Source organism: Oryctolagus cuniculus, chromosome 5, assembly GCF_964237555.1.
Source record: "Oryctolagus cuniculus chromosome 5, mOryCun1.1, whole genome shotgun sequence".
Classification (NCBI taxonomy): Eukaryota; Metazoa; Chordata; class Mammalia; order Lagomorpha; family Leporidae; genus Oryctolagus; species Oryctolagus cuniculus.
Window position 1 is genome coordinate 54536976 of NC_091436.1, and position 22167 is coordinate 54559142.

Below are 22167 nucleotides of genomic sequence, written 5' to 3' on the forward strand. Positions count from 1 at the left end.
ATCCGGCACCCCGACCGGGACTTGAACCCCGTGTGCCGGAGCCACAAGGTGGAGGATTAGCCTATTCAGCGACGGCGCCAGCCGATTTGTCTTTACCCCTTCAAAATAAACCTAAGTGTGTGGGTTGAAAATGATAATAGTTTGGGAAATATTTCATCAGTGGAACTATTTGCAATGAAATTTCATACCAGGAGATAAAAAACATGGAGTCAATACACCAGGAAACAAAACCTGAAGGCAAAAGCAAAATCTGTTAAGTTCTAAGGATTAAGAAACACATCAAAACAGCAAAGCAAATTCTGGGTCATCCTTGCTTGGTGTGATTTTTAGGTCATCTCAAAAGTAAGATTTAGTCCAGAATTGCCCTGACCTCTCAGTGACACTCAAGGCAGAGATGATCAACTTTACTTGTTCCCTGGAAGCTTTCTGAAAAAATTACTCCTGATGCTCAGGGCTTACTTTTGACCAGTTAAATCATTATCTCTGAGACCAATGTGCAGGCATTAGAACTTTTTGAATTCTCCCCAAGTGATTATTATGAGTGTCCCATGATGCTCTGGGTAATCATAGGGGAAGTGAAGTGGCAGGTTAGGACTGCCACTCCTCCAGACTCTCATCCAAATTCTGCCAGAGTTATTTCCACTTTACCTCTTTTAAATGTCTCAAATAAAACAACTTCACTTGGGAAAAAAGGCAGGACACACTAGAGAGGTATGATAAAGGGTGGAGAGTTTTGATGTAAACAAATCCATCCCAGCAGTAGTTGGGATGACTTGCTCTTCTCTGGAGGAAGAGGTGGAGAGAGAAGCTGGGTTTTCAAGGATGTTCTATTGCAAAGAAGATGAAAGGTGAGCAAACACCAGCTAGTTCAGCTTGTAAGGCTGTTTCTTTAACTGCCTTACTTTATGTATAGGCTCAGTGAGACCCATGCACAGTTAGCCCACTGCTAGGAAGCAAGACTTCCTAAATTCCAGATTACTATCCCTCATGTTTCCTCCCAGGACACAAATACCAACAATGCCTCTGGGAGGAATAATCTCGTTCTGTTAAAACCATCAGCAATCATTATTATTACAGAAGTGCATCCCTTCATGTTAAAATATGGGAATAGAATGTTGTTACAATGCCACTAGCCATCATTTTATGGGTTATGTGCTCTGCCAAAGGATGCATAGATTTTGAAATGCTGTTCTTAAGCAAAGCTACTCAATATCATCTGATTTATTGTTTAACTTTATCCTACTCATTGAAATAATCCAGTGAATGTGATTAATTATTTCTGCTTTTTAATATCAACTTTCATTAAAATTTAAAACTTGTAGAGGCTTTTATCTGTCATTATCTTGGCATGATTATAGGTTCAAAAAATCTGAAACCATAAAAATATAGCTTGTCAGACAGAAAGAAAGATGAATTCTAACATAATAACAAAGTTAGGAGACTGCTCTAAAACTTATGAATTTTGCATTGTTGAAAATTCCTTCCTTATCAATTGTCATGTTTATCTAAGGAAATGAAAATAAAATGGGAAATTGATATTATTGGTACAGTAAATGCATCATTTCAACATATCTATCCTGAATACCCAGAAATTCATGGTGAAAAAGCTGTTCAGGATTATAGAGAATCCAGGGCCTAACAGAGGCCAGGAAACTTGGAGACAAATTTCTATTCCCAGGTGTACATCACCACACCAATGTACTTTTTCTGCTACTGGCTGAGAGATTTAAGATGACAAAGTAAAAACAAACTTCGAGGTGCACTAATTCAATATTTTCCTTTTACAATAAGGAAACATGCTTTTTAAAATATTTTTAAATTTTTCATTTTATTTTTATGGAGGGAGGGAAATCTTCCATCAGCTGGTTCAACCCTAAATGCCCACAATAGGGACTGGGCCAGGCTGAAACCAGAACTCTGTAACTCAATCAAGGTATCCCATGTGGGTAGCAGAGATCCAAGTACTTGCACTATCCCTGGCTGCTTCCCAGGGTGCATATTAGCAGGAAGGTAGAATAAAAAGTGGAGCCAGGACTCAATCCCAGGAACTTAGATATGGAATACAAGCATCCCAAACAGTGTGTTAACCACTGTACTAAATGCCTGCCCAAGGAAACATGCTTTTAAAGGTTAAATGAACATTCAAGAATACACCAATGTGAGGTAGCATTTGTGTGATGGAGTTAGCTGTCAGCCAAATTTGTGTCCAAACTTAAGTTCTGTAACAGTGACTTCACTATTATTTATAAAATGTAGACATTAGGTTGGCGCTGCGGCTCACTTGGTTAATCCTCCACCTGCGGTGCCGGCACCCTGAGTTCTAGTCCCAGCTGGGGCACTGGATTCTGTCCTGGTTGCTCCTCTTCTAGTCCAGCTCTCTGCTGTGGCCCAGGAAGGCAGTGGAGGATGGCCCAAGTGGTTGGGCCCTGCATCTGCATGGGAGACCAGGAGGAAGCACGTGGCTCCTGGCTTTGGATCGCCACAGCATGCCAGCCGTAGCGGCCAATTGGTGGGTGAACCAATGGAAAAGGAAGACCTTTCTCTCTGTCTCTCTAACTCTGCCTGTCAAAAAAAAAAAAAAAAAAATTGAGACATTAATACTTCCCTCCCAGTATGCTTGTGAAATTTAGGTGAAGCTATAACCAAGACTGCAAGATTAATTTAGTTGCTAAATTAAATTAATGAAATTCCAATAGCAACATAGCAATGATTTAGTTCTGAATGTAAAGCAATGTATTTTCTTCAAAATCATACAAAGCAACAAGAAGAAGTAGGGGGAAGCGCACATCCTCTAGTTTCTGGAAATAAACGAAATTAGCGCTTCATAATGAAAGGATACATCTTGTAGCAGGAAAATTGATCATGGAGATCTAAATGAAAGCATATTTAGCATGATTTGGACATTATAGATAAGGAATTGTATGAGACTACAGACTAAAGCATCATGTTAGTAATAGATAAAGAATACTGAAGATTATATCCAACATAAGGCTGTGGCCTCTTTTCAGCAATATTCAGTTACAAAAGAAAATGGAATAACATTTACTATACACTCAAGTAGAGAAAATGTGAAACAGCCAACCTGTCCTTCAAGTATAGAATAGGATAACAGTCAGAATTTAGGGAAGAGCAATCCTGTGAACCCTTCTGAGAATGATACTACAGGGTAAACACCAACCAATCAGGAGATGATGGACAAAACTTCAGCCCAAAATCAGTGTGCTTATCATTTATTTTATTGCATAACTATTATGAAAATTATTAAATATAAACAAACATAAAAAGAATAATGTAATGGTTTGGTCTGTCATCTAGCTTCAGAAGTGTTAATATTTTGCCAATCTTATTTCACCTTTCCAAACCCCTCCATTTTTTAAGGGAGCAGTTTAAAGAATTTTAGAATCATAGTAGTTTCCATATAGATAATTAAATATGCATCTGTAAATGATAAGAACTTTACTTTAAAACATAAACCAGTATGCCATCAAAACACACAGAAAAATAAATAATTCTCTAAAGTCATCTAATATTCATATTTCCCTAAACATATCAAGGATATTTTGTTACAGTTGGTTGTTTGAAACTTAATATATATAAGGTCCACATGTTGCATCTGGTTAAGTGTTCTGCCTGTCTGTTTCTGTCTGCCAGAAAGGAACAGATAGGCAGACAGGGACAGACAGGCAGTCATAAACAGACAGGCAGAACACTCATCAGGTTATTCACTCCCCCAAATATCCACAACAGACAGGGCTGGACCAGGCCAAAGCCAGGAGTCAGGAACTAACTCTAGGTCACCCATGTTGGTGACAGTGGCCCAATTATTTGAGCCATCACCTGTACCTCCCTGGGTCTGCATTAGCAGAGGCTGGAATTGTGAGCAGAACACAGGGACTGCAGATCTGGAGTACAGGCATCCTACCTCACATTTTAGCCGCTAGGTCAAATGCCTACCTCCCTCCTTTTTATTTTAATGTCATTGATCTGTGGAAAACTGAGTCTCCTTTAAAATAGAATGTCCTATGATCTAGATCTATCTGGGTGCTTCTTTGTGGTTTAATTACCTTACTTTCTATTGCTTTATTGCCTGAACTGGTAGCTTCAGATTTAACACTCTAAGAGACAATATTTTACAAGTGGAAATGTGTACTTATTCTTGCTTTGCCTCACGAGGCACATAATAATACTCGGTTAATACAGAACAGTGGCATCAACTTGCATGCGCCTGACCCTACCTGGCTTTCACATAATATTTTAGAATTCATTATTTTTTAAATATATATTTTTAAATATTTTATTTTAAATATATATTTATATATTTATTTATATATATTTATTTTAAATATATATTTTTAAATATATATCTATTATGTCTTATGTTTATTTTCTAACCTTGAAATGTTCTGCAAACAATAGAAGCGTCAGCAAAGTAGAGAAGTGTAAAATTGCCATGCTTAAAACAATAGCCATTCATGTACTCAGATAACAGTCACCCAGAATATGTAACGGAAAAGAAAACCATTTACAATAGCAACAAAGAAAAGCAATTAAAATGCACTTTACAAGAAACTTACATGACATAAACTTTAAAATACTCCTAAAGGACAAAAGGTTTGCTTGAATAAATGGAAAGACACCACACCCAATTTAATTAAACAGGTTGATATAACAAAACAAATGTGTTTGATTCAGTGTCTTTGGAGTGGAGCCCAAGATTCCGAATTTCCCCAGCCTTCCTTCATCAGTAGTTGTTCTCAAGATGTGGTCTCTCAACCCACAGCATCAGCATTCCCTGAGAACTTGCCAGAAATTCAAGTTCTCTTGCACCACCAAGACCTACTATCACAAACCCTCTGGAAATGGGATTCAGCAATCTACATTTTAACATGCCCTGCACATGATTTTGATACATGCTAAAGTTTGAGAACCATGTCTCAAATTTAAGTTGCACAGGAGTCAGCTACAGGTTTGTTAAACTGTAGACTTGAGGGGCCAGTGCCAGCATCCAATGTAGGTGCCGGTTCAAGTCCTGGCTTCTCCACTTCCAATCCAGCTCTCGGCTATTGCCTGGGAAAGCAGTAGAAGATGGCCAAGTGCTTGGGCCCCTGCACCCATGTTGGAGACCCTGAAGAAGATCCTGGCTCCTGGCTTCACATCAGCACAGCTCCGGCCATTGCGGCCAATTGGGGAGTGAACCAGCAGATGGAAGATTCTCTCTCTGCCTCTCCTCTCTCTGTGTAACTCTGACTTTCAAATAAATAAATAAATCTTTAAAAATAAATAAATTAAGTAAATAAATTAACTGCAGACTTGTATCCACAAGTCTGGTATGGGGCCACATTTCTAACAAACTCCCTTGTGATACTGGTGATCTAAGGACAATACTTTGAAGAACAAGACTAGAAGACCAATTTATTTCCAGCTTGTTCAAGACAAACCTATCCTATACCCCCCAGGCCTAATTTTTCCTATGTTTTAATGACAAATAATAACTTAACATCTTACTCCTCCCAAGAAATATGTTTACTTTGAACAGCATTTAACCAAAATTAATTAAAAGTGAATCTCAGGGTTAGGTGGAGCTATTTTGGGGAGGTACCTATTCAGCATTTACCGGATCATTTCATAGATCCAATATATGACAATATATGTCATATTCCAATATAAGCCTAAAGAAAATAAAATATTATTAAGGAAAAAACTATGCAAGGAGCATTTCTTATTAAAACTATGTATAAAAACAACTTGCTCTTAGTTATTCTTTGAGTAAATTCTGATTTTCATGTGTTAGTTCTCAAATTTACATTCCAGAAGTTTAATGTTTGAAACAACAAACATGTATTTAAACTCATGATATTGTTGACTGGGGATTTGGACTGGACATAGCGAGGACTGTCTGCAAAACCTGCAGTCTCACCTGGTTTGGCACAAATGACTAGAGATGGTTAGAATGGTTTGGCTGGGACCTTTTTTTCTGGCTATTGGTTGGGCTTCCTGGGTCCTCTCCATATCATGTATACTGGGGCTAGAATGTCCAAAATGGCATATTCATTCACACACCTGACATCTAAATAGCTTTTTCATTCACATATCTGACAACTAAGTTAGAATGACTGGAACAGTTGGCTCTCTCTTGCACTCTCTCTCTCTCTCTCTCTCTCTCTCTCATCCTTTAGCTAACAAGCTTCTTCATGGCCTGGTGGTCTGTGGGTAATTGGACTTCTTGCATGGTAGTTGACTCTTATGAAGCTGTTGAGCATTGCAATATACCAAGGTATTAATTGGAACACTTCTTAACAGTTGAGCCATATTCTTCTGCCATATTCTGTTGGTTCATTAGAGTCAGATTCAAAGAGAAGAGAATAAGACTCTGTCTCTCTCGGAACCAATGAATCACATTAAATTTACACATGTGATGGTTAATTTTAGTTGTCAGCTTGAGTGGGTTAAGGGCTACCCAGTTAACTGATGAAGTATTATTTCTGGACTTGCCTATGAGGGTGTTTCCAGAAAACACTGGCATTTGAATCAGTGGATTGAGTAGAGAGGATCTTTCCTCACCTAATGTTGGGAGGCACCATCCAATCTGATGAGAGTAGTAGAATGTGTTCCTCTGCCATGCACTAAGCTGCAGCTACAAGGCCCTAGTGCTGCTGTCTGCTGGTCAGCTTCAGTAGTCCTTAACAGGGAAACCATTACCATAGTGTAAACTTTCTTTCCTTTCATAATGTTTCTTTATTTTTTTTCATCTATTTAAAAGATAAAGTACGAAAGAGAAAGAGAGAGGTATCTTCGGGGTCAGCATTGTGGCATAGCAGGTAAAACTGCCACCTGCAGTGCCGGCATCCCATATGGGTGCTGGTTCAAGTCCCAGTTCTCTGCTAGGGCCTGGGAAAGTAGTGGAAGATGGCCCAAGCCCTTGGGCCCCTGCACTTATGTGGGAGACCCAGAAGAAACCCCTGGCTCCTGGCTTCGGATCGGCATAGCTCCGGCTGTTGGGGCCATCTAGGGAGTGAACCAGTGGATGGAAGACCTCTCTCTCTCTCTCTCTCTCTCTGCCTCTGCCTCTGCCTCTCTGTAACTCTGCCTTTTAACTAAATAAATAAATCATTAAAAAAAAGAGCAGTATCTTCCATCTACTGGTTCACTCCCAAAATGTCCACAATTCCAGGGCTGTGTCAGGCTGAAGCTAGGAGTCTAGAATTCCATCTGGAACTTCCCTCTGGGTGGCCTGACCCCGAGCACCAGAGCCATCATCTGCTGCTTCCCAGGATGCCTTAGCAGAGAGCTGTATGGGGATGCAGGTATCACAAATGGCAATTTTACACACTGTGCCAAAACACCTGCTTACAGGTGACACACACTTACAGTGTGACCTTTCTGACTGTGGAAAGTCCGGGATTTGAGGATGGCAGACAAATGCTCTAGAACTGACTCCTCAACCCTCAGCTTCCCACATCTAAGCTATTTTTGTAGAACTGCTGCTTCATCCTCTCACCCATCCCAAGAGACATGTGGGTGTTGGCTTATTCCTATGTACCATCTTCCAGCTCAGCAGTTATTTAAGGGCAGGCTAGCTCCAAGCCAGAAAGATTGAGGAGGAGCATTTGTCTTTGCTGACTTTTGTTTACCTTCATTCTGATGTCTCTGCACCTTCTCATTCCTAATTTCTGCCCTATCCTTCACACACACACACACACACACACACACACACCCCTGGACTTCCAAGTTCCTTTTTCCTCCTGTATTCACCCTCAACACTGAACACCCCTACTCTCGTTGAGCTGCTGGTCTTCTCATATGCAAACATGACTATTAGAAAAGCACTGGATGCATCTCCTGAGAAATAAATTTATTATAGGCCCGTGAGGATATGGGAAAAAGAAAAACTAACAAAACTCAAATCCATTTCCCCATTCCAAAAAGGTTTTGGAAATTTATGGTGTTAGGGTAAATGGGGTATAACTGTTTGATGGAACATTACAGAATCAGAGGGAAAGGATGTGAAAATTCCTTCGAGCATGTACACTAACAAACCGTACTTTCACAAGTGTTGCATGTTCAGAGGGCCACAGAAACGTCATCAGAAGTGTGTCATTTTACATTATAATGAACCATAGGTAACTCTGTTAGTCTAAGTTGATCTGGGCAGGCTCCAGTCACAATTTTGACTGCAGCCAGTTCTGTCCAGTTCTATCAGGGACCCAAACAAGAAGGTGTGGCAGATTTTAGCAAAGACAAATGGCATGGGATAGCAAGTTGCTATCTATCATACAACGAGCAGGTAAGTGACTATTGTGGGCTGCAAGTGTTGGGGGTGGGAGTGAACCTGGCTAAACTTAGTCTAGGTTCTTGTCTCCACCTGACAAAATTCAACAAGGAGATGTACATAAAGGTGAACAGAGAAGCCAGATTTATTTAAAGAGTACACAGGAGGGAGTGCAGGCAACCTGGAGAGAAAGAATGATGAACTTTACAAGTTTCAGAGCTGCTCTTTCGTGCTCTCAGAAGCAATGGAAGGTGATGTCTGGGGCAGAGCCAGGGCAGGAGGTGGAGTTCGGGGCAGGGTTTGAATACCACTCATTTTCGTGCCCATTTTGAAAATCTCAAAAGTGTCATGGCATCGGGCACATGATGGGAGCAGGGTTTCTATGGTGCATGTAGGGCTGCAGCACACATTGGGACATCTTGGAAATGTCATGGTGTCAGGGACATGACAGGAGTGGGTGTGCTGCCCATGTTAATTTTATTATCATGACATTATAATAACCTAAAAGTCATCATGAGAACAGAGCCTGCAGCTACATTGGGTATTTCTAGCCAGCACTGGCTCTTAAGTAGCAAAACACTGTCAGCTGCTTTCATCAGCAAGGAAGGGGCTAGAATTTGGGTGGCACTCGAGGAGAGAGTACTGTGCCAGCAATCCTCAGTTCCTCTTCACCTTTCATCATCCCCTAACCCCATCTACATCATTAGAATGTTAGGCAGCTAAGGGAAGCCTGTTGGTAAGCAAGGGGAAAGGGATCCTTTTTTGTCCCCAGTTTCACTGCCCACCAAGTGTGTGGGTTTTGTTCCATACTGACCACTTGTCCAACACCAGCCAGATGTCCTGCAATTCTGTTCCTTTCAGACACCAACCAAAGTGCAGACCCCAGGAAGGCTAACGGCTTAGTCCCACAAGACTGCCCCTAACTTCAGATTCAATAGCGAGCAGTGAGTTCTCAGGTTACCCACAATTTCTGTCTGAGTCAGCTACAAATCTGTGGTTCCCATGGTCCCCTTCTCGAGTATAATTTTGCTAGAGTTGCATCTACTTACAATTACCCATCTCATAAAAGGCCACAACTCAGAAACACTGAGATGCAAAATAGGCGTATGGCAAGGTTTGGAGAAAGGGGCCACCCTCCATGTATTGACCAACCCAGCTCCCTAAACCCTGTGTTTCCTAGAGCTTCATGGAGGCCTCATTTGTAGGAATGATGGATTAAATCATTGACTATTGGTAATCAACTCAACCTTTAGCCCATCTCCCCCCAAGTCAGGAAATGAAGCTAAAAGTTTCAAACTTCTGATGACATAGTTGGTTCTCTTGGCAATCAGCCCCTAGACTGAGACCATCTTGGAACCCAAAGCTGTCAATGGCCTGATTAGCATGTGGGAGAGTACAAAATTTTAGGAGCTCTTTAGCAGGAATGGGCACAAAATAAATATTTATTTCTTATTATAAATTGTAATATCACAGTTAGGCTCTGGTCTTGTACCTGTAGTTTGTCATCATGTTTCATGTTAATCATGTTTCATGATAATAGCTTTCTCAAAGTAAGAGACATAGACTGTCAGCGATATAAAGTGTGAGTCACAATGTAAACACAGTTCCTCTTTCTAAAGCACAATTCCACTCTGTGATTTAAAGAGAATTTACATATATACACATAAACCAACATGGGTATATTATACAGTACAATTCAATTTTCCATTATGTCTGATAAACTTAAAACCATAAAAGTTTTATTCTGGTTATGCTTTGGACAGTGTCCCAGATCACCAGTTAGCGTCAATTTACCTTCCTATGGTCTGAATGTTTGTGTCTCCTAAGAGTCACATATTGAAATCCTAACCACCAAAGGGATGGTATTAAGGGAGGAGGCTTGAAAGGTAATTTGATCATGAGGGCTGAGCCTTTAAGAATGAGATTAATGCCCTTACAAGAGATGCCCAAGGAAACTTATTTGCCTTTGCCACCACATGAGGACACAGTGGGAAGTCAGCAGCCTGCAACCTGGAAAAAGGCCCTCACTAGAACACAACCAGACTAATTTCAGACTTCCCAGCCTCCAGAACTGTGGGATTTATTATTAGCCACCCAGTCTATTATTATTATAGGAACCCAAACAGAAAAAAAAATACACCACACCTAGGGGTACACAAAAAATTTTGGAATCTATTTTTTTTTTTTTTGACAGGCAGAGTTAGAGAGTGAGAGAGAGAGAGAGAGAGAGAGAGAGAGAAAGGTCTTCCTTCCCTTGGTTCACCCCCCAAATGGCCAGTACCGCCGGCGCTGTGCCAATTCAAAGCCAGGAGCCAGGTGCTTCCTCCTGGTCTCCCATGCAGGTGCAGGGCCCAAGCACTTGGGCCATCTTCCACTGCCCTCTCGGGCCACAGCAGAGAGCTAGACTAGAAGAGGAGTAACTGGGACAGAATCCAGTGCCCCAACTGGGACTAGAACCCAGGGTGCCGGTGCCGCAGGCAAAAGATTAGCCAAGTGAGCCGGGGCGCGAGCTGGAATCTATTTTAAAATCAGAAGGAAATAAGTGAATTTTTGAGTTGAAAAAAATGTTTCAATATATGATAATATAGTTGTCTTTTTATCAATACATCATAGATATATATGTGTGTGTGATGTGTGTGAACATCAATAGATATCCATAGACACATACACATCACATACATATATTTATTATTCCTATTGAGAGTTAGAAAATGATACATGAAGTCAAAAGTGGCTGGAGTCCACAAAAGTTGTGATTTAGTCCTGTCTCCAGGAGCTTATTTTCAGGGTGTACAGTGAACATGTGAAAAGCTTTGAATTTTAAGCACGATATTATTTTCAATTGGTTGTTTTTGAGAGATCAGATCTTCAGATTCTGATGGAATGAATTTTTTTGAAGTTTATTCAGGAATTTTTACCCACTTTTTCTTTTTTTTTTAAGATTTATTTTATTTATTTGCAAGTCAGAGTTACAGAGATAGAGGGAGAAACAGGGAGATCGTCCATCTGCTGGTTCACGCCACAGATGGCCACTATGGCCAGGGCTGGTTCAGGAGCTTCTTCCCGATTTCCCATGTGGGTGCAGAGGCCCAAGCACTTGGGTCATCTTCTACCGCTTTTCCCAGGCCATTAGCAGGGAGCTGCATTAGAACTGTAGTAACCAGGACTCTAACCGGCACCCATATGGAATGCTGGCTTTGCAGGATGTGACTTCACTGCTATTCCACAGCGCCAGCACCAGAAATGAATTTCACGTGTTAAAAGTCTGTGCATCCCTGAAAGGCAGTGGGATAGATTCACAGAACAAGGACTCCTGCTATCTATGGCAACAATCCCTTGCTCACTCATAAACCATTGCTTCTGCCCTCCGATACCATGATGAATATTGACAGAGACCAACAGACCTTCTCGAATGAGTCTTTGTGCTCAATAATAAAATCTTAGAAGTTGGACAGACAATTGGGCTTACTGAGCCCGCCCCTCACACAGTGAAGAGGAGCTTTGCCACCACTTAGCATTAGTTTGAACACATCGTGGCATTGCACTTGAGAACTTCAAAGCAGTTTCTCCATGCATGGTTGTCTTGTAAAGAAACTCTAAAGGTGGGGAAATACAGAGATACAGGTTGCTTTTGATAGAGTAGGAGGATGTCCAAGTGAGTATACCACTCAACACCATGAGTCAGCGACGAGGACGAGCTACAGATTTTGGGCGGTGCCCACGAGAATCATGGTTGTCTCATCATCCCCAGGGTTAAGTTCCAAGCCATCTTCCACCACCTTGTGGAGAGTGCTGTAGTGTTGCTGACTTTGGTGGAAGGAATGCAGCTGTGAGGCAGCCTCCCAGGCAGCAAAAGAGGGCATAGGAAAGACCTCGGGCCTCTTGTTTTCAAAAAAGCATTTCAGGTTCCTCTCGCTCAACTTGGTGGCATACTCCAGAAACGTATTTTCCAACTGCTCCTTCTCCTTTTGTGCATACGTCTTCCAAAAGCTCAGCTGAAGGTGGCTGACTTTAGATCGGCAGCGAGCATAACACGTAGTGAGCAGTGAGAAGAAAGACGCTGAGCAAATCAGGCACCATCCTAAAATCTAGGAAGAAAGAAACATGGAGGACACAGAAAAGCAAAGTCACTTCTCAGAAAGCCGGGATGTCGCTTAGGAAGCGTATAGTTAAATTAATTCCACGTGCCTCTTTTGATATCATTCATCTTAATTTTTAAACACTTTTCTAACAGTCAAAATAAAGTTGGAGTTTACCTGAGCTCTTTTCTACTACCCAATATTTCAGTGTATAAAGAAATAACCAAAAGGAAGGCAAGAGGAAAAAGAATACATTATCAAAAATTAGATAAGGCAAGCTATCAAATAACATTACCTGTCAAAGGAAAGAATTCTGCATCTGAGTAAATGTGATCATTTGAGCAAATGACCAGTTCTTTAGCCAGGTGTACTTAGGCATTGATAAATATATAAGCAAGGGTATTCCAGAAAGTTCATGGAAATGATAGCATGAAAAAATGTGTATTTCAAAAAGTTTTGCACCAAAATAAACATATCCTGTAATTCCATTTTCTAAGAATTTTTTGAAGTATGCTTCTATATGGCCAGTGGCTGAACTTTCCCGAATGACTTTGTTTGCACAGAGCAGCAGACCCTGCCATGACACAAACATCATTACTCACTATCCACAGAGGCAGAGAAGTCAATAAGGAAGCTGAAGATATAAAAACTCAAAGCTTGTGTAAGAACTGGAAAAATATTAGAACTGTTCCAAGTCATGAGGATTATTTGTTCAGAATTTTGACAATTGGAAAAAACAAATTCCTCTCTGAGTTTAAGTAGTTCAGCTGTTCCTTCTGAATTTTTAAATGCAATAGTTTTTTGGTTTGGTTTTTTTTTTTTTTTTTTTTTGGATGTGAGAGAGAAAGACAAGGTCTTCCTTTACTGTTGGTTCACCCTCCAATGGCCGCAGTGGCCAGTGCACCGCGTTGATCCAAAGGCAGGAGCCAGGTGCTTCTCCTGGTCTCCCATGCGGGTGCAGGGCCCAAGGACTTGGGCCATCCTCCACTGCCTTCCCGGGCCATAGCAGAGAGCTGGCCTGGAAGAGGGGCAACCGGGACAGAATCCGGTGCCCCGACCGGGACTAGAACCCGAGGTGCCGGCGCCGCAGGTGGAGGATTAGCCCATTGAGCTGCGGCACCGACCAAAAGCAATAGTCTTAATAGGTCTAGGTCAATGTACCTTCCAAGTTTTTTCATTGTTCTAATTATGTATTTTATGATTGGAATTCATTTTACATTTGGACAGCATCTCTTTCACAGTGTATTCTGACATTTAGTTTAAGTGACTCTTAGTATTCCTCAGCAGATGGACCTATTTAAAAATAGCAACAATAATCTCCAAATGAACTCATTCACACCATAAAAGAGCTGCAAATAAGGTTTAGCTCCATTGTTCTGAACCTGTGTCTCATATGTGCAGTTATTGGGAAAGGTCTGTAGATGGCCACCACTTGGGTTAAATCCCAGCTTTTCCTTCACTATGATAGTTATCTGTGCCTCAGTTTTAAAATGTGGGTTATTCAACTCAACAGGTGATTTTGAGGATCCAGTGAAATGAGGCAGGAGTCACATGTGTGTTGCATAAGTATTAGCTATTATCACATGCAACTCTTTTTCAAATGTATACACATTTATGTTAAAGCTTTACTTAATAACTCATAATACCTCTCTGTACTTATGACTGAGGAACAAATATCATATGGAAATCCTCATATTTACCTTGTATCATTTCTGAGCTTGTGGGTGCTCACCTCAGACCTTCCTTTTTGCTTTATCTTCTCCCTTCCTCTCTGACACAGCTGGGCCTTCTGTAGACCACTTCATCTGAGTATCAGAGCCAATTTTAACTGAGACTGTTTGATCAACATTCCCCTGGGCATGACATTAGCCTTGATCTGCCTTCACCAAAGAACTAAGCACTGGATCATCTTGTTTTTCTTCTCAGTTTACAGTACTCACAGTCAAACTAGAGCATGATGGATGCTCCCACCCTAGCCCTTGATTGTGTTAATCTTGCATAAGTCTCCTCTTTCAAATACTGATGCTTTGTTCACCAGCTTGGAACAGCTACTGTGTACCAGAAGTTAATATGCCCATTTCTGTCCATTATTTCTAAGCTTTCCAACAGCTCTCCAAGGTAGGTGGTATGAGGCCCAGTGAAGAGAAACCTGGAGCTCAGAGAGGTGAAACCACTAGCTCTAGGTCACATATTTGGTGATTGATAGTATCAGGATTCCATCCCAAGGCCAGCTCCAAGGCTGAACTCTTTCTACCACTCCTTTCCACCTTCCTTAAGAATAGAGAGTCAGTCAGGTGGATTTCTTGTTTCTCTGTCTCATCCGTGGATGAATGCATTTTTTCCACCCCACCCACACGCTCAACTGTTGGTCTGGACTTTACGTTGCCTCTCGACTATGTGAATCTCTGTGGTCAGCACCGGCTGTTGCAACAACTAACCTTGTCCACATTCTTTATGCATTCTCCTATAGGAATCAGCCCCAGGTCCTTTATATTCTGCTGAAAAATCACAAGGTCAGTGTGTTCAGTCTAAGCTATGGCAGGATGAGCATGATTCCTTGTGCCTGTGTTTAGAGAAGGAAAACTCATACAGTAAGTGTTGGACCTGACAGTGACTGAATGGAGCTTGGTGCCTGAGGACATAAACCATAAGTCATTCATTCTATCATGCTATTGTAATGAATACCTCCCTTCAATAAAAACAGCAGACATTTAGGAGCCTAATGTATTTTCTCTAAGATATGCTTTATGCATTACACAAAAAGATTTTGTTTGAAAACTTTTTTGGAGCTTATCAATTTATGGGAAGAATTTGACTCTATTTTCAACCAGCTTTGGAATGTATGATTTCAAAAACAGACTTTGTCTCAATGTGTTGTTATAAAGGCAAATCCTATTAAAAGGCAAAACAATACTATTCTCTGTGCATTTATTCTGAAGCAAATATTATTCCTGACAAATTGTGGATCACAAATAGGAAGCCAGTCCTTTCCTGAGACTGCGGCAGGGAGGATGATGACACATTTCTTCCCTACATCCATCAGGCAAAGCTATGATAGCCTCTGTTAAACAGATTAATGGCCTAAATCTTGAACTTTTTTTTTTTTTTTTCTTATTTGACAGGTAGAGTTATAGACAGTGAGAGAGACAGAGAGAAAGGTCTTCTTTCCCTTGGTTCACCCCCCAAATGGCCGCTACAGCCAGCACTGTGCCAATCTGAAGCCAGGAGCCAGGTGCTTCCTCCTGGTCTCCCAGTGAGGGTACAGGAGCCCAAACACTTGGGCCATCCTCCACTGCCTTCCCGGGCCACAGCAGAGAGCTGGACTGGAAGAGGAGCAACCAGGACTAGAACCCGGAGCCCATATGGGATGCCGGCACCGCAGGCAGAGGATTAACTAAGTGAGCCACGGCGCCAGCCTCTAAATCTTGATTGAACTTCTAAAGTAATGTAAGAATTTCTTTAGCAGTACAGCACAAAAAGTTTAAGACATAATCACCCCAGAGAATGTGATCACTTGTCACTGAAGGCTATTTACAGACTGCTGATCCCTACTTTATAGGGGAAATTCTTGTCAATTTTGATAATACTTACACACAGCAATAGCAGTTTGAGGAAATCATTCAAGGGAATTTCTACACAAAATTACCCACAACTTTGAAAAGTATTAGATCATTTGATTCAGCTGTATTTTAACAGATCAACATATATCTGTGTTTCTCTGAGAAACCAAATTGAAAATAAATACATGACAGAAAATCACTTTTAATTATGGCTCTGCTATTAGCACTCAGCTTATGATTTAGTATTATGCATTATTTACAAAGTCAACCCAGAAAGCTTGTTTTAAAGTACTTAAGTTCTTACATGTGCATAACCCAGAGAGAATTTCTTTTTGGAAATGCAAAAGATATAATCCAATCAGCAAGTTTACTGCGCCATCCAGCCTTTTAAAAGCTTTCCCTGAGACTATCTTATTGCTGCATCATGTTCCAATTTCCATTTAGGTTCAAAAAATTCTCTGTGTTCTCCTTTCAGCCTCAGCCCTGGCTGAAAAGAAAATGGAGAGAATACTAAAAGTTCACTCTGGGAGAAAAAAGGCAGGCTAGTCCTTTCTTACCTGAGACTGGGCTTGAAGGGACAATTTCAGTTCTTCAGTGTCCGTGGTTTGCATACTAGTTTTGCCACAGGATACTCTGTGAAGTTCTTCCCAGCACTCTTTGGGCTTGCCATCGCAAATAAGTTCCAGGAGTCTCGAACTCTTCGTCCCACTCATGGCACATTCATAAAACGTTCCATTGAGTAAAGCCACAGAGAGCCACATCACAGGAGCCACCAATGAACTGAGAGTGATCTCACCAAGGACATAGAAGAAGCGGCAACTGTCACCCCTAGGAAAGATTTTCCTGGGATTCACACAGCAGCCTGTGAAGAGTTTCCATGACTTGTTGTTCAGAAAGAATCCCAGGATCAGCAGCACCCAGGCAGGAGCAAAGAGGAAAACCAGCCCATAGACCGTATTCTCAGTGCTGCAGGGGCACTTAAAAGCCACAAGTGAAAAGAGACGCTCACTTCCCACGGTCAGCAGGGCCATGAAACTGTAGCCAATAACAGTTTTCTGGTTAAGGAAAAATTTTAAAATGCTCTGAAAAGCGTCCATGTTGGATACACACAAAGAGGGAGAATGTTTTGCCCTTGTTATTGACACAGCCGCTGTGGCAGTGGCCGAGGGTGGAGCTCTTTCTTCATTAGAAACAACAGTCCTCCTTCTCAGACTGAATTCAGCCAGATAAGGAAACAATGTCATTCCCTAGGAATGAGTATTTCCCAACAGTGTGCAGATAATGCCTCCTACTGGTGAACGTGGGGCCAAGAGAATTAGAAGCAATTCAAAGTGCACAGGCTCCATTTTTATATTATTTTCATGTGGCTTGGTTGGAAAAACCAGACAGAAACTCTCACTCATACAAATGACAGTCTAGAAGTTTTCCAGTGGGAGTAATCAGCATTGGCAGAAGGGGTTTCAGCCAATTGACTGAAGCCAAGTTGAATCTAAACCAGCTTTTCATGATAGTATTTTTCAATTGCTGTATAACTTAAGATTTGGAAAATAGGTATTAATTTTGTATCTTCTTGAACTGAGCAGCGTTAGAGACTTGAACCGTATTTCAGGAGTTGTGACATTTGAAACTTATATGGGAAAGTTTACAGAATGTATGAGTTTTGAAAAAAACAAAAGGAATTGGATTCTCATCATTTCTTTCTTAGACTACCACAGTAACCTCTTGGCTAACATCTCTGCTTTTGACCTCATTCCCAAATCTGCCCCCAACCCTAAATCCATCTTGCATGCTGACACAGATGAGATCCTCTAATACAGAATCCGACTCCGTGTAAGCCTGTCAACACTGTTGGGGCTTCTCACCACCCATAACTTGATGGGTGTAGACCTCTCCTGAACCCCATCATGGTGTTTCATGCCGTGACATGTTCCTACTACTGAGAATGTTTCTGCTGCCCTCCGCCACACAGACACACTCACCTCATCTACCTTGCAAATGTTTTCTCAATATTTATGTAATCTGGGTCTAAACATAGTGTCAAACACAGAATGAATGCTCATTCAATTTTTTTTTTTCAAAACAAATGGCTATCGACCCCCTACTGTGTACCAGATACTGCACTAGACAGACCCTGCTCAGTAAGTAGGTGTTGAACGAATGAATGAAGAACATCTTAGTACTTAGAATTATAAATAACATAAGAAGATTGTTTCCGTATCTCTCCTACACAGCTCTTAATTTTAAAAATTAAACTAATTAAGGCTTTTAAAAGATGACAACATACCAAGCTGACAAATTTCATTAGTAAACTTCAAAGCCCAGGCCTGTGTGTTTTGTGAAAAGAAATTGCCTTGGACTAGGAGCCAAGGAGCTAAGTTATGATATGGGCTTGGCTGTGTTGTTTTACTTGTTGAACACCAGTTTACTCATTAATGAAACTTGGGAAACTATGATTTTTTTTTTCTTTATCTACCTGATAAAATTCTTCAAGCCCTGTAAAATAGCATTTTTTTTGAGAAGTTACTTTGTCACTCATTTTTGTACTTCCCACCACTACCTATTGCTCCTCCCCAGAGACTTACATTCCATTTCCCAAAACACAGCCCTGGTCTAATCTGCCTGTAGCATCCTCTGGTTTGACCATTACCTTTCTACCTTGGACATGAGTCCCTAAATCCCTAGTTGTTCTGGATCAGTATGACAAGTATCATTCCAATATGTTGATGGTTAACAATATTTTAATATATTGTTCTCCAAAAGGGTATCTGTTTTTTAAAAAGTTTTTTTAACACCTTAAGGCATCTTTCATAAACTTTAATGTTTCCGTAGAAAGTTAGTCCTTTAGGATGTTTCATAAAATCATAGGATCAGTAGAGTGCAAATCTAACTGTGAACCCAGATCTGAGTGTTTAACCATTGTGCTGCAATGCCTGCAACATGGTATATGGTTGCCCTATTAATATATTCGGGTCTAAACCAAGTTTTAGTATAAAATGACTTCTCTTTATCAGGTTGCTTTCAAGATGTACTTGGGAATTACACCAACTGTGACCTGTAACAACTCAAGCAGAAATGAATTTTCCCTGATTCTGGACAAGAATCCTATGGCAGAGTTTGTGGAAGAGCTCCCTGCTGGGCGATCTTCTCTGTGCTACTGCAATTTACTCTGTGGGATTATCAGAGGTGCCCTGGAAATGGTAAAAAACACACTTCATTTGTCTGGTGTATTGGTTATATAGTGCTATGTAGTAGCAAAATACAGTAGTTTAAAACTCAGCTTCAGAGGATCAGAAATCTAGGAGCAGCTTAGTGGTACTTGTGGTTCAGAGCCTCTCACAGCTTCATACATATGCAAATTTTGGCCTTGGTAGCAGCCTCTGAAGATCTGACTAAAGCTGAACAATCTACTCACTCACATAGCCTCAGTACCTTGCTGGTAGCTGGTTAGTGGTTGAATTGGGTGCCTTGCCACATAGACCTCTTTGTAGATCTAATCATAACAGAGCAGCTTGTGCTGCCAACCCTGTGCAATGTGGGAGGGGACTGCCTGAGGGAGTAAATAACAGGAAGTGAGGGTGGGTCATTGTAGGCCATTTTGGTAGCTGGCTTCCACACTTGAATTATTCATTGGTTTAACTAAGACAATTATTAGCATCTGTTAAGTGTCAGGTGCTGAGCATGACACAGTTGCTGTCAGAGTCTTCTGTCTACTGGAAATGTCAGATGTGTAAATAAGAATAATGAAGGGCTATGAGAGGACCTGGGGTGGAAAAACTTCCTACAGAAACTCTGAATTGGCTTTTGAAGGAAAAATAGGGGTAAGGTGAAGATCTTTGGTAAGGGGAGACAGGAGAAAATCATATTTTAGGTAGAAACAATATTTCATTCAAGGAAGAAAGAATTTGAATTAGTTCATCATGACTGACAGGTAGATAGAAAAAGAGATCGTCATGAGAAAAGAGATTTAAATTTTATACAGAAGCATGAAAAAAGAAGAAATTTGCATGACAACTGTGAGAATTCAGACTTTTATATAAAAAGTAACAGGCCATCTAGGTTAGATAACAGGGGCATGATATCTTGAAATCTGTTTTAGAATTTTTATTCCTTTGTCAACCAAGTGAAGTTTACAAGAGAGAAAAAGGTTGGGAGGAGAGAAGAAGCTGTTGATGCTAACCTGAAGTAAAACAAGAAGAAAATCCTCACAAGTAGAAGTGGAGAAAAAAGATCCATTTCAACAATACTACGAAGGTAGACAAATAAGAAGACTAGGTTATGAGTTGGCTGAAAGGGAAAAGATTGAGACAAAGATTCAAGAATGACTTTAAGATTTCTGAGCAACCTGTGGAGAAAGCTGTATTATTAAACAAGAAAGCAAAACCAGAGGAAGTACATTTGAGATTGGAAGAGGCAAGTGAGAAGAATTTTGATTCTGTTGTATTTGAAGTGTCTAACATGCACTCAAGTAAGGATATCCATTAAGTAGCTGTTTATGACATGTCTGAGCTCACAGGAAGATGAGCACTGAAGAGACACTAAATCTGGCAAAGAAGTCCTGGGAGAATTTGCAGAATAAGAGGAAAAAGGAATAACAGAACACCAAGAAGTAATAAAATATCATGAGTAGGTTAAACCCAGAACACAAAGGCTGCAAAAGATACTAAGAGGAATTAACTACAGTTAGGGAAAATTCCAGGAAAGAATGGAACCACAGAAACCAGGCAGGACAGTGATTTAAAAAGAGGAATGGTCAGCAAAATGAAGCACAGCGGAGACCTTAATAATAATTATTATTTTCAGGGACCAAAAGATCAGGGAGGGCCTTGACAAAAGCTGTTTAGGGAAAGTGGAGGGAAAAGACCACAATCTGGGGTTGACTGATGAGTCAACAACAGCTTAGGAAGAGGAACTGGGAAACAAAGTCTGTTTTTCCAGAGGCTTAGTTATTAAGATAGTTTCTGTTATGTTATATATTAATGTTAGCCGTCACAAAACACACCGAACACGGGAGTAAGGGAAAGGGTTTATTGGGGAACACCCAACAGACCAGAGTGAAGGGGCAGCAAAGGGAAAGAGAGAAAGAAAGTATAAGACAGAGGAGAGGAGATAGTGAGGAGAGAAGATAAAGAGACAAGCCAAGAGAGCAGCAGAGAAGCAAGAGAGAAGAACCAAGAGAGAAGAGAGACCAGAGAAGGAGGCTAGAGAGAAGAACCAAGAGAGCATGTGTTCAGGAACAGGCCCTTTTAAAACTTCGCCGGAGGGCGGGCAGGGAAGCAGGAGCAGTGAATCCTATTAGGATGGGGGTGGAGCTTGACCACAGAGGTTGGGTCATGTGGCCACCTGGCTGAAACTGTGCCAGTTTCCTAACAGTTGCCTCCACATAAGCAATCACACTCTAAACATGTACTGACTTACCCAATAATGGGGCATGCATGTAACTTTTAATAAATTGTGATTATTAGGAGAGAGTAGAGGGGCAGCTAACACGAAGTCTAAAACAGCAGAAATAACATATTCATAGAGATCCTCCATGCTTCTACTCTACCTTTATTTAGTCTTATCCTACAACCAGTGACCATGAGATCAAGAAAGGGGAAAGGAAGAATTCTGGGAGATAGTAGACAAAAGAGAGAAACCATAAAACTAAGTCAAAAACAGGATAACGAAATTTCTAACTTTCTTGGACAACAGTTGATTATACATGCTGACTAATAGGTTTCAGACCTCATGTACACCCAAATACCCAAGTAGCTTCAACATAACATCTTTGTTATTCTAGTTAATTTTTGGTTAGGTTTTGATAAAGACATAGAAAGCTTTATAGAAGGAAAAATTGAGGATGAATTTAGCTTCTATATTTCCAAGTCACATCTACTTCTACAGGGTGGTAGGCATCACATGATTTTCTGCATCCTGTATGAGCCAGATAATTTGGCAGAATGAGGTCTATGGTTTCAAAAACCCTGGCTGGTTTGTCAGAAAATTCTTACTGAGAAAGCAGGGTGGTGGTGGGGGATAGTTGAGTCAGATAAGAAATTTAATGACTATTAATCATTTGCTTACTAGATTAAATAATTTTTCACTTATTTATTTTCACTAGGTACTTTTGCTTATTTATATTATTAATCCCAGTTATTTTAAATAATTCAGAATATATATCCTATTGAAGGTGGGGCGGCAGAATCACACTGCTGTTATGTGGACATACTTTCATGAATAGAGAAGTAAGCCCTTAGGGCTTATTTGGTGTCTGGGAAAT

General features: G+C 40.7%; 2 protein-coding genes across 2 annotated transcripts in view; one reads left to right on the plus strand and one right to left on the minus strand.

The window, feature by feature from the left end:
• The window catches only part of TRAPPC3L (trafficking protein particle complex subunit 3L), a 46501-nt gene that overhangs the window by 23474 nt on the left and 860 nt on the right, over positions 1–22167 (plus strand). The window contains exon 4 of the mRNA XM_002714745.5: positions 18920–19105. Within this exon, the coding sequence (XP_002714791.1) occupies positions 18920–19105 (186 nt within the window). The remainder of the gene's footprint in view (positions 1–18919; positions 19106–22167) is intronic.
• CALHM5 (calcium homeostasis modulator family member 5) lies at positions 11192–18923 on the minus strand. The gene is made up of 2 exons (XM_002714736.5): positions 16466–18923; positions 11192–12357 (listed from the first exon to the last, which is right to left on the minus strand). Exons 1-2 carry the CDS (start codon positions 17150–17152, stop codon positions 11968–11970), a joined length of 1077 nt encoding a protein of 358 aa, XP_002714782.4. The 5' UTR covers positions 17153–18923; the 3' UTR covers positions 11192–11967.

Excerpts from the sequence above, each read along its gene's own strand:
- CALHM5 (XM_002714736.5), bottom strand. The coding sequence starts at position 17,152 with ATGACATTGTTTCCTTATCTGGCTGAATTCAGTCTGAGAAGGAGGACT. Across the intron at positions 12,358-16,465 it reads CCCTTCAAGCCCAGTCTCAG|ATTTTAGGATGGTGCCTGAT; the intron begins GTAAGAAAGGAC and ends CTTTCTTCCTAG.